The sequence below is a fragment of the Triticum aestivum genome, chromosome 2D (assembly GCF_018294505.1).
Source record: "Triticum aestivum cultivar Chinese Spring chromosome 2D, IWGSC CS RefSeq v2.1, whole genome shotgun sequence".
Lineage (NCBI taxonomy): Eukaryota > Viridiplantae > Streptophyta > Magnoliopsida > Poales > Poaceae > Triticum > Triticum aestivum.
The window spans coordinates 624,930,126-624,942,683 of record NC_057799.1 but is presented as its reverse complement, the minus strand read 5'-3'; the positions used below and the strand labels follow the sequence as shown (position 1 = coordinate 624,942,683).

Here is a 12,558-nt window from a genome sequence, read left to right as displayed (position 1 = left end):
TTGTCACTGTAGGGTACTTGGCAATGATGTATCCAAGGAACCAGATGGCACCACGTGGCATTACCGCTGAGTGTTACACTTGGTAAATCTATTTCCCCGAGTACCGAACTCAACAAAGCATCTGGCAGTGGCAATTTTTTGTTTGCCCTGCAACAAATCACATTGAAATAATATCTCACATATATACAACAAGCAATATCACTTCGCAGATGACTTGACCATTGCCACATTATAGTCAAACAACATATTGCCTCAAGTATAGCACAAACTCATTGTCTCAAGCGCACAAACACAATGTTCTCAAGCATAGCAAGTTCATAAAAAGCACAAGTGCATGCATAGGAAAGCACAAAGTTCATGTAAATAACTAGGGGTTCACACAGTTTTGTTCGCAATGGGAACATTGAAAGTAGCTATTGGATTTGCTTTCTCAACTCCAGGATTAGCTACCGGCACATTGTTAGACCCAATTGAAGGAATGACCTATAAGCACATGAAACGAATAAGATGAATGGTAAGAACTAAGATGGTGGTTGAATAAGTTTGAAGAGAACTTACCATGTCCAAGGCAGGAGCCTCTGTAGGGTGGGTTGGTGATACTAGCATAGTTTTGCCACTCATGGCATAAAGTTGTGCAACCATCTCTTTCAGTGTCTACAATTCCTTGTTCTGTTTCTCGATTATGGATCGGTCTTCAGCCCGCGATCTCTGCTGCTCCCCCCGTGGTCCTTGTTCTGCATCTAGCCGGGCCTACAACATGCTAACGCATTGTAATCAGTGTTGCAAGGCAAATATGCATAACCATTGTATTGACGAATGAAGAAGAACTAACCTGAATTGCCTCATACATGACCTCGGAATGCACAGGGCATGCTTATATGCTAGGACTTGAGCCCGTACTCATAGCCCTCACCGCATTGATTCTGGGTAGGCTTGGACAGAATCAACGTGAACCCCCATCCGCATGTTGAATCCTCCTCGCGCATGTCGAATGTGATGAATCGGCCCCTGCCCTTTGACGACCAGCCCATATGCACTGTCGTTGGTCCTTCTAGTGGCTAGAAGAACAATGTGTGTGAGCAAGCTCGTGACGAGCTCAGTGGGTGTGGCATGGGGTGAGAAAGCTCGCACGGAGTAGGCGAGGGACACCGCTCGAATCACCAAGAGAGGGGAAGAGGCATTTGGGGAGGGGGAATGGGGCAGGTCGGCGCTAGGGGTTTTCTTCCTAGGTATTCTATGGAATACCCAAGATTTTCGCACAAAATAATTAACATATACGCTTATACGATGAGCACCTCTATACCTCGCCTTCACTGAGTGTAAGTTTCGACTCGCTGAGGGGGGCGAGCGAGGCCACAACATGTTTTTTTTACGTTTCCTGTTTTTGTTTTTTGTTTTATTTTTGTTTATACTTTAAAATATTTTACACACACACACATTACAAAAATACTCTACAAAAAATATGAAAAATGTTGAATAAGTATTTGAAAAATGTTGAACAAGTATTTGAAAAATGTTAATCAAGCATTCGGAAAATGTTGAACAAGTATTGGAAAATGTTGAACAAGCTTTCGGAAAATGTTGAACAAGCATTCGGAAAATGTTGAACAAGTATTTGAAAAATGTTGATCAAGCATTCGAAAAATGTTGCAGAAGTATTCAAAAATGTTGAACAAGTATTTAAAAAAGTTCATCAAGAATTCGAAAAATGTTGAACAAGTATTTGAAAAACATTGAACAAGTATTTGAAAAATGTTCATCAAGCATTTGGAAATGTTGAACAAGTATTTGAAAAATGTTAATCAAGCATTCTGAAAATGTTGAACAGTATTTGAAAAATGTTGAACAAGCATTCAAAAAATGTTGAACAAGTATTAAAAAATGTTGAACAAGTATTTAAAAAAATTAATTAAGCATTCGGAAAATGTTGAACAAGTATTTGAGAAATGTTAATCAAGCATTCGAAAAATGTTAAAATTGTGTAGAAAATTGTTTATCATGTATTAAAAAATATTGACCATGTTTAAAAAAAATGTAACTTTTTTATTTGAAAACTGTTAACCAAGCATTTGAAGACATGTTTAAAAAGTATAGAAAAAATGTTGACCCTGCATTCAATAAATGTTAATTTTGTATTTAAAAATATTAATCAAGCATTTGAAAAGATGTATAGAAATATGTTGACTATGTATTACAAAAATGTTTAATTTGTATTGGAAAAATGTTAGACATGTATTGGGAAAATGTTGTTGACATATATAATTTTTGTAGAAATAATAACCACTGAAAAGATTAAAATGAAGAAACAAAATGCAAAAAAGAATGAAAAAAATGAAGAAAAAAAGGGGAAAAACAGAGAAGAAATAGTGGAAACCTCAACTCTTGTGGACTTAAGTAACCTAGCTTTACTACTCTGTCACGAATCTGAGGCAAAGCCTAGTGATTAGCTGCCTTCCTGTAAACTAGGCGACCAGGGTTTGAAACCTCTCACGCTAGCACACTACCAGTTAACGGGTCCCCAATTGAAGCCCAAAGCGGCTCCCTCGGCTCCACGCATGTCGCCAGGTCATAGGGTTGCGCTCCATCCCAGTGCCTCGGTTCCTAGTTGTAGGTGACATCGGCGACAAGCAATTCCAGGCCCGACAATGTCGGGCATGACCCTCTCTCTTTTCGACCTCTGTGCTCCGTTAGTCCCCGGACCTAGGTGGACAGGTCCCTGCGACCCTACCTCTGCCGCACTGTCGCAGCTTGCAACCCTCCTAGCATCCCCATCCGGCCCAGTACTGCTCCGGCCTCCGTCGACCGTTGGGTGTGCGTCCCTGCCCACCTTCTAGCTTCTGTAGTTCTGATGCTCCGGTTGTTTGATCCATCTACAAGAGTACTCTGCAATCTACATAAGGTAATTTATCCTCTTTTTCATGCCACTGCTTTTTTGTATGTCCATGCCACTGATTGCTACTCTTGTAATTATTTGTCCATGCCACATTGTTGTTGATACTAATTGCTATTCTTGTAATTACTTGTCCATGCCACATTGTTGTTGATACTGATTGCTATTCTTGTAATTACTTGTCCATGCCACATTGTTGTTGACATTGATTGCTACTCTTGTAATTATTTGTCCATGCTACATCGCCGTTGATACTGATTTCTAATTTGCTACTCCCTCTGTTCTATGTTTTATATTTGTTTATAGAGAGTACTTTGATACAGTTATAGCAATAATGATATTTTGCTACTATTATTGATAAATGGTCATTGACTGCTCATTGATGTTGCTATCTTACTGCACATTCGTTGTCCTATTATACTGTATCGATTTTTTTACAAGAATACTAAGGAGCAAATTCTTGGCCCCGTCATTGGGCTAGTGGTTGGGAAAATGCGACACGACGAGTGGGTGGACGAAGCATTCCTCGCTCGCGCGGTTTTCGCTTCGTGGCGAACGCTTGCCTACCAACGACGTGGCAAGTCGCTCATGATGTAATGGAACACTTTCTATTTACAATATGATCAAAAGAGAAGATTGTTCTTTTACCAAACATATGCGGATTTTAAATAAAAGCACATCATACAATAAGAAGCAAAGTTTTCCGGTATCAATCCCTTTGCCCCTAGTTCCTTGAGAATCATAAAGATTCTTTTCGAGTTTTCATTTCTCTTTATGGGTTTCTAGAGTACTTGAATCATTTTGTTCATGCCAAAGGAAAAGACCATGCTCCTGGCCCACATGGCATTGACCGGCCGTTCACGCCGTCCTGAATTTTCAGGATCCAAAAAGGCAGAGAGAGACCGAGGGAGAGATCCCATCCCATCTCATCTCGGCACGTTCGTCGCCTCGTGCGCATCACCAGTCCACCGCAATCCCCATTTCCCAAAGCTCGACCAAAGCCCCCCGCCTCGTCCTCCTCGCCGCGCACCAAACCCTAGCTATCCCCGCCGATCCCAATGGCCACCCACCACCGGCCCCTCCACGCCCTCCTCGGCGGCGGCGCAGGTACGCACCCACGCTAGCACCTCCTCCCGCTCCTCTGCTCTCTCCCGATTCCGCCGATCTGCGGGACTGACTGACTGACCCTGCCCCGCCGCTGCTCGCCCAGTCGCCGACCTGCTGCTCTGGAGGCGGAGGAACGCCTCCGCGGCGGCCGTGGCCGGCGCCTCGGTCGTCTGGTTCCTCTTCGAGCGCGCCGGGTACAGCCTCGCGTCGGTCCTCTCCAACGCCCTCCTCCTCCTCGTCGTCATCCTCTTCTTCTGGGCCAAGTCCGCCTCGCTGCTCAACAGGTCCGTCCCTGCGTTTACTCCCCACTTTGCTCTGCCTGGCGACCGGCCTGTCTTACTACTCCAGTCAAGAGTAGCTCTCGTGCGAGATCTGATCTAGAACTGAATTGCTCGCCTGTTTTGCTGTCCTTGTATGCTCTGTGGTCACTGATGCGTGCTGTATACACTATACAGATTTAGACCAAAATTTTCAGTTGTGCATATTAGAACTGAACTTTGCCCTGCTTCTGTAGTTTTATGCTCTTACTGCTAAATTGTTTGGTGGATTGTTCAAACTGAAGTCGTCCAGTCGGTTTGCTACAATGTATATTACTGTACTTCAGATGTTTTGTAGAATTTGGGCCTGCGCACTTTGGAATTTGGCTGTAGTTTGAGATTAATCTTTGGGAGATGTTAGATTGGGTTCAAGGATGGATCTGCCCATTCAGTGTGCAGAGGATCTTCTAATTTACCACTTGTCCACTAGCGCATTAGTTATCATGAACCTACGTGCTCCCTTCTCTACAAAGTAAAGACTAAACAGGTTCCTTAACTTTACAGTCAAGTTATGACAGCAGTTTGATATTCCTTTTGCTAGCACATGTCCTTTATCTCTTAGCATATTAATTATGACGTGTGGACTCTTGGAAAACCGGTCTGTCCGTGTTTCTCTAGATATTTGTATTAAGTGCTCCACATTTGTCTTTGGAGATGGACTGTGATCCATAACCAGCTTTAGGAGCTTGTTGCACTTGGTCACAACGTGGGTTTCTGTTAACTTGATCGAGACTAGTTATAAACTAGTCAGTGCATCTTAATTGATTATTGTGTAGCACTGCTTTGTACTTCATTTATTTCTGCAATACCGCAATAACAAGTACTGTTGTTTGCAGACCTCTTCCACCAGTGCCTAATCTAGAGGTCTCAGATGTGGTTGTTGAGAAAGCTGTAGTTCGGGCTCTTGTATGGGTAAACAAGGTGTTGGCTGTTGCCCATGACATTGCCATCAAGAGAGACAGGACAGTTTTTATACAGGTATCTCTCTTGCGTACCCATCACTTGTTCTTACGTGCACGTTTCATATACTTGCGCACACACAAACTTCTCTCTGTACTGTACCTCATGCAAGTTCTCCTTTTGTCTCATGGTCTGCTCGGCGCAAAAGGTTATAATGGCTCTATGGGTGGTTTCATGTATTGGGATGCTCTTCAACTTCTTTACGCTCATTTACATTGGTGAGTTATAATGAATTTTCTTATTTTTGTCCTCTTGGATTTCTATAGTATTTGGATTACTGTTTTTACACTAAGTTTACACCATTTGGGCTTTCTTTCAGGTGTACTACTCGCTCTGTTGGTTCCCCCGGTATATGAGAGGCACCAGGATGTTATTGATGAAAAGGTTGGTTTAGTACACAGCATACTGTCAAGGCACTTGAATACCGCCATTAGCAAGACAGGGCAACCACCTAAACAAAAGAAGGCCGAGTAGAAGAAATATTTTGGCCCATTTGGTGAGTTCTTGAAGCAACTATTTTTTTTCACATCTATATGGTACTCCCTCCGTAAAGAAATATAAGGGCGTTTGGATCACTGCTTTAGTGATCTAAACGCAGTGATCTAAACACTCCTATATTTCTTTACAGAGGGAGTATATGATAAATCCAGTGATCCAAACAAGCTAATAGCTTCTGTGTTGTACGGAGTACATCCTTAGCATATTTCTGGGTGTAGTTAACAGTGTCTGTGGAATTTGTTGAATGCCTCTTGGATCTCAAGTTTGGGCAGTCGCTAAAAATCCCTGGAAGATGCTATCAAAGGGCCATTATATTGCTTCAAAAGTGTCTTTTACGATGTATTGCAGATGGCATGGGAGGTGAGGCGACTAGAGTTGTAGTAGGGCCTAGAGGCTAAAATATAATTGTTGGAAGCTACTAGGATAACTCTTTTTTGAACATATTCTGGGATCATAATGTTGTTTCCTTTTTTCGAGAGGGACTCTGTGACATGATTAAGTCATAAGAAGAGCTCCAATCAGTCTGTTTTAGAATTTAATGGAATTGTCTATGTTGGCTTTAAATATGCCAAGACTTATATTTGTATCACTTTCAGTTTATCAACATCATGATTAAGTCGAAAGAAGTTGTTATCTGTCTGTTTTAAAATTATAGAACTGCCTATGTTGGCGTCAATATGCAAAGAATCATATTTCTATCACTTTCAGTTTATCAACATCAATGAGTCACATCAATGAGTCGGGCTCACCACTAGCCCCATTTTTTTGTCATATTTATTAACTATTGTAACCTATGCTGCTCACATAGTTTTATGGTATATTATGATTCTCCTACTACTGTAGCTTGTCTTTCTGTTTACATATCGTTAGAGGAACAAATTCAAATGAATTGCCGCCACCCGTTGCTCTACACAAAATGCAAGTCAGGACAGAGACTAGGCTCTTCAATCCTTAACAATCGTGTCATTCTTTGAAGTTTCTACTTGATTTTTAATCTCATGGAGTATATAAGTACATTGCATTATTTTGAATTCTGGCATCTCACAAGTCTAATGTTTTCAAGTCATTGAGTTTCTTTTGGGCTTTCTTTCTAGAAAGAAAAAACAATCCCATGAAGCACAATATATTGTCTGCTGGATAAAAGAATACTGAAATAGGGTAGCATTATGCCGGTTTTTTGTGGTTACGGAAGTTCATAGTGTTTATGCGAGGTACCTGGAAGCCTACTTGCAGGCTATTTTAATAAACCAGCAAAATAATATTTTCAGCAAAGGATACCTAATAGTAGTGTATGCTCAAACATTAATCCTGAGGACTCACTGGCACAAGGGAATTTGTCTGGGGTTACCGATTTTTGTTTACAAATGTTATCAAATATCATCACCATTTTCCTGGCAATGGCAGCGTTTCTTAACCATGGCTCTTTTTTGGCTTATCAGGAAGCTCTCCAGTTGTCCAGCGCAGTTGGCCTCGTCCTCAGAGTCTCTATACCGTGATCCATCCACCGCTGAGAGTATTTCTGGATATCCAGGGCATAATGTTTAACTGCTGATACGTGGGTTTAGATGCACGCTCTTCAGTCTGAGAAACGGAATGATTTGTATATTATTTCCATGAACATGAAACTTGCCGAGGTTTACATGTTGTGGATAATGACATATACCTTTTCTCGCAACATCCTTCTCTCTATGGCTCTACGCGCGATGTCGTGTCTTGCATGTACAAATGCAGTGCTTGTTCGAGTCTTTGGTTCTGTATGTCTACTCTGCAGTCCGAAGGGGGTGGTTGCACTGAAAAGGTACCACGCGTAGCTGGTGAGTTGTATGTTGTATATGCTAACCTTTTATGCACTTGCAATGCGTGCTCCGCGTGTTTGAACTTTGAGACCACTTTTTGAACAACCAATCATAGATCACTAGGTTATTTCAAACTTCCAGCTCAAAGGTCCTTAATTGATGGGCATGTATATCTTCCGTTCATACAGCCTTTAATCGCCACTCCTTCAACTGAAAGGTTCCTCATTTGTGGTCTTTGCTTTCCCTCTTTTTGCTCGAACAAGTGCACTATTCAGTTGATTCTTTGCAGGTCTTTTTTCTGGAAGCTCCTATTTATCAGTTAACTGATTTCATTTTTATGTCATTTGAATTTTTGGCCTGTTGAATTTTTGCCACGATTGCGCCATTTTGATCATCTTCAACCTTTTCTTACCGTGCAACCGCCGGCCTTTGCATCACCCCACCATTACTTGCAGGGTGTAAGCACACGAAGCGATTAAATTGCGTGGAGTGCCAGATATCAACTGGCAATTCGAATTTCTGATCACTATCACATTTGTACGAGCCGTAGCAAAAAAACCTTGGGTGCCACTTGTGAGGGTTGCCAAATTGTAGGGCCCTTGACAACGGCAAATGAGTGTCCCTTAGAAAAACATAAACAATGAGTAGTGTCCCTTTCATCAAAATACAGAAACGATGATGGGGGCAGTTTTTGCATGCCATCAGGAGTTTATTTGTTTAGCTAAAGTTTTCCGGTGTGCATTCCTTTGTTTCTTTCTTGGCCATGCATCTTTTAAATTTTTTTAGAGTGCCTTTGTTGTCCCACACTATGATGATGTCCAACAATCATCCATGTCCCACATCGTGGTTTGTGAAGAGTGCCTTTGTCCGTGGTTCCAATCATGTCGACAAGAGCAAGGTAATGAGAACAGGTGAACTGAACACAAGCATCGTCATGTACCTGCTCTTCTGCTGTTCTTGTGCTTAGACCGATTGTGAGAAGCCGACCTGATCAAATCTTTCTGCCGTCATTGCCTTCCTCACTGACCAAGAGGCTCGATCGCCAGGGCTGCCAAAACTATTTGACTAAACTGACACATGCAAATAGGCAACACGTACTCCCTCCATTTCTTTCTACTCCGCGTATAAGATTTTGTTGAAGTCAAACAACACAAAGTTTGATCAAATTTAAAAAATATGAACATCTACAATACTAAAATTATATGGTATGAAAATAAATTTCATGCTGCATCTGATAATATTGACTTCATATTGCGAATGCTGATGTTTTTTAACATAAAGTTAGCCAAACTTTATAAAGCTGGACTCTGACCAAATTTTAATATGAAGTTAGTTAAATTTTACAAAGCTAGACTCTGACCAAATTTTATATGGAGACTAGAAAGAACTAGACTAGTACTAGCTAGCTAGCTAGCCAGCCATTGCGCAAATTTGAAGAAGGGTTTACATGGGGTCTACCCGGGCCGGGGATCGCGCGGGACTTGAATCATCACGACGGGGATTGCACGTGGATGCATGCGAGATTCGTGAGACCACCATCGGATCAGACGGAGATCTCCTGCGAGGTCTGCACTGCACTGCACTTCACGCTGCCGGAGTAGTATCGATCTTCTCCCACCGCCGACGAGGACCAGTTAACCGCCAACCCCACTACCATCTCCCACTTAAGCTTCCGTTGTTCCCACCCCTTTTCCTTTCGTTTCGCCAAAGCATTTCATATTCGCTTGTCCTCCACTTGTGTCTCTCTCTCCCTCCCTTCTTATACCACGGCCGACATGCCATTCTCCGAGAACGGGAGCGGAGGCCGGCCGCCGGTGTGTCATGCTGTGAGTGACCAAGTGATTGCCAACGTGCGCAACAAATACAATGCCGCCCGCTGTACTTCGAGCGGCAGCAGTTCCGTCTCCGGCTGCTGCCCGTGGGCTCGTTTTTGCACTCGCGGTTGTGCTCGCCGTGGTGAGTGCCTCCGACGAACGGACCAACGGTGGCAATGCGCCGTCGTTGAGGGCCGGTGAGGAGGGCAGGGAGTTAGCTGCCCGCGATCATGTTCCGGCGTCGAGGGTGTCGGTGGTAGGTTGCGTGTGCGTGCCGTCCACGGTGTCACTGGAAGGCTGCGCGTGCCCGCCAACACCGCCACCGCCACCTCCCGCATGCCCGCCACCGCCTTCACCTCCACCACCGGCGTGCCCGCCGCCGCCTCCACCGCCACCTCCCGTGTGCCCTCCACCTCCACCGCCGGCCTGTCCGCCCTCGCCACCGCCGGAGCCGACGCCGTGGGATTTCGAAAACGAGAAGTTGAAGCTGCTGTACCCGGTGATCCAGGCGTTCAAGCGGACCATCACGAGCGACCCACTCAACGTGACGGCGACATGGGTGGGCACCAAGATCTGCGACAGCTCCAAGGGCGGCAGCGCGTACAAGGGCTTCTACTGCGACACGCCGCCGGACGACGCCAACAAGACGCTCACCGTGGCGTCCATCGACTTCAACGGCTTCCACCTCTGCGCGCCCACGCTCGCCGGATTCATCGACGCCTTTCCGGACCTGGCGCTCTTCCACGCCAACTCCAACAACTTCTCCGGCGTGCTCCCGGAGCTCACCTCCCTGCGCTACTTCTACGAGCTCGACCTCTCCAACAACGCCTTCTCCGGCGCCTTCCCGGCCGCCGTGCCGCCCCTCGGCCGCCTCGCCTTCCTCGATCTCCGCTTCAACGGCTTCGCCGGCGAGGTGCCGCCCTCCGTCTTCGGCATCTCCGTCGAGGCGCTCTTCCTCAACAACAACGGCTTCACCGGCGTCATCCCGGAGAGCACCTTCGGCACCAGCAGGGCCGAGTACATCGTCGTCGCCAACAACCGCTTCACCGGCCCCATCCCGCGCACCATCTTCAACGCCTCCGGCACGCTCTCCGAGATCCTCTTCCTCAACAACGACCTCTCCGGCTGCCTCCCCTACGAGATCGGGCTGGTGGAGGGGCTCACTGTGTTCGACGCCGGCGGCAACGAGATCCGCGGCCCCATCCCGCTCTCCTTCGGCTGCCTCGCCGACGTCGAGGAGCTCAACCTCGCCGGGAACCAGCTCTACGGCCACGTCCCCGACGTGCTCTGCCTCCTCGCCAAGACCGGCAAGCTCACCAACCTCTCGCTCTCCGACAACTACTTCCACTCCGTGGGGTACCACTGCATGGAGCTGGTGAGGAGCCGGGTGCTCGACGTCCGGCGCAACTGCATCCTCGGCTTCCCCGGCCAGCGCCCGCACATCGAGTGCGCCATGTTCTACGCCGACCCCACCAAGCACTGCCCGTTCATCCCGCACATCCCCTGCGACCTCCCGGGGTTCAAGCCGAAGACGACGGCCGCCACCGCCGCATTGCCGGTGGGGGAGAGTGCGGCGCATGGCTACGGCGCGGACGGGAGTGTGGCCGTGGGAACTGACGTCGGGATAGGTGGTTAGGTGAGACGGACAGCAAGAAAGGTGACAGATATGAATCGTTTGGTCGTCATATGAATTTTTTAAGTGTTGTATAGCATGTCGAACTGATCGCATGAAGCATGATTGTGTTGTGTTACCGGCAAATAAGTTCAACTCTTACTGCTTCCTCCATTCCACGATATAAGGTGTATCAATTTTTGTGCAAGTCAAACATGTGTATGTTTGACCAAAAATATAGAATAAAATATGCAAAATATATATAATATGAAAAATACACTTCCTAGTGCATCCAATGATACGAACTTGGTATTGTAGATACTATAGTTTCTTTTTTTATATTTTGATTTTTTTTAGAAACATCTGTAACTTTATTCATACTCGTGACAATTACAAGTACACTGATTTTTACCTAGATCCAAGAAAATACAAAGTAACTCATATGACTAAGAATTACAATCAAATCTCTTGAAAACACCATCTTCGCGGTATCAAATCTCTGCTCGAAGAAATACTCTAAAGACTTTGATAAGTGGCTGCAATTGGACAGGAGCAATGATGTTGTCACCCTTTCACCCGCACGAACATTACCAATAATGATTTTTGAAAGCGCCTTTAGTCGCCCATCCAAAAAGATTGGAAGCATTGATCAATGAACGTACTTGGGCCGGGGATGACCCCTAGTAGTGCAGTCCGTCGAATCACTATATCTACACCATGATGTCGATGAAGATTCCACCTCCACAAAGAATCAGACCGACAAAAAAAGTTTGACACAACAACATAAACTCATCAGATCCGAGTACTCGGATTTGCGAGAACAAAAAACTCTCTAATCTCATGGCACCGCCATAAAAACGAGAGGAAATTTATTCTCACAAAACTATGATGATCACTAGACGTTGACCGAGAACATAGAGATCTTCAAGATCTGAGGTCCCCCCACCTCTCAGCGCCAAGATGGCGGCCGGAGGTGAGGGGACCTAAATTTCTCAGATGCGGTGGCAGCGGTGGCACGAGAACGGGGCTTTTTGATTTTTTTTAGTCGATCCGTTTCAGTCGACTGATTTTTTTTATATTAAGTAGTATTTAGGGCCAGCCGTTGAAACAAGCAGCCCGCAAGCTTGGCCCATCTAACGATAGTGTTGGCCAAGGTGCAACCCATCTCTCATCATAATATCCATTTAATTTTTAATTTTATTTTCAGTTGTAATTTTAATTTTGACCGTAGAGAGGCAAACAAGGAAGCAGATAGCTTAGCTAAGTTTTCAATTTCTTTAGACCGGGGACACCACACTTAGTTGGTTCATCCCCATGATCCTTTTTGTATCCCACTCCAAGTGGCTTTCGATCAATAAAAATTAGCTTTACCCCTCAAAAAAGAAAAAAAAAATCCTTTTTGTATTTCTCAAAAAAAAAATATCAAAAACATCCATTTTGTAATGCAGCTAGCCAAAAACTACTCTGACTCACATAGAGCTGATATTCCACACTAATACATGTGACCGAGTGTGTAGAGTGTAGCTACGTGAAAAGTTTTCTGAAAAGGGTGAAAATATCATGC

At 44.9% G+C, this 12,558-nt stretch overlaps 2 protein-coding genes across 3 annotated transcripts; both read left to right on the top strand.

The window, feature by feature from the left end:
* Positions 1-3,796: 3,796 nt before the first annotated feature.
* Positions 3,797-7,447, top strand: LOC123055097 (reticulon-like protein B11). 2 transcript variants are annotated; one of them, XM_044479018.1, is made up of 6 exons: positions 3,797-3,997; positions 4,101-4,281; positions 5,151-5,292; positions 5,423-5,492; positions 5,594-5,770; positions 7,212-7,447. In XM_044479018.1, exons 1-5 carry the CDS (start codon positions 3,949-3,951, stop codon positions 5,746-5,748), a joined length of 597 nt encoding a protein of 198 aa, XP_044334953.1. In that variant the 5' UTR covers positions 3,797-3,948; the 3' UTR covers positions 5,749-5,770; positions 7,212-7,447. The 2 variants fall into 2 exon arrangements, with proteins under 2 accessions (XP_044334953.1, XP_044334954.1); XM_044479019.1 differs by lacking the exon at positions 7,212-7,447 and adding an exon at positions 5,903-6,336.
* Positions 7,448-9,255: 1,808 nt separating this feature from the next.
* Positions 9,256-11,295, top strand: LOC123055096 (uncharacterized protein At4g06744-like). Its single transcript, XM_044479017.1, has one exon. It carries the CDS (start codon positions 9,435-9,437, stop codon positions 11,016-11,018), a length of 1,584 nt encoding a protein of 527 aa, XP_044334952.1. The 5' UTR covers positions 9,256-9,434; the 3' UTR covers positions 11,019-11,295.
* Positions 11,296-12,558: the final 1,263 nt, after the last annotated feature.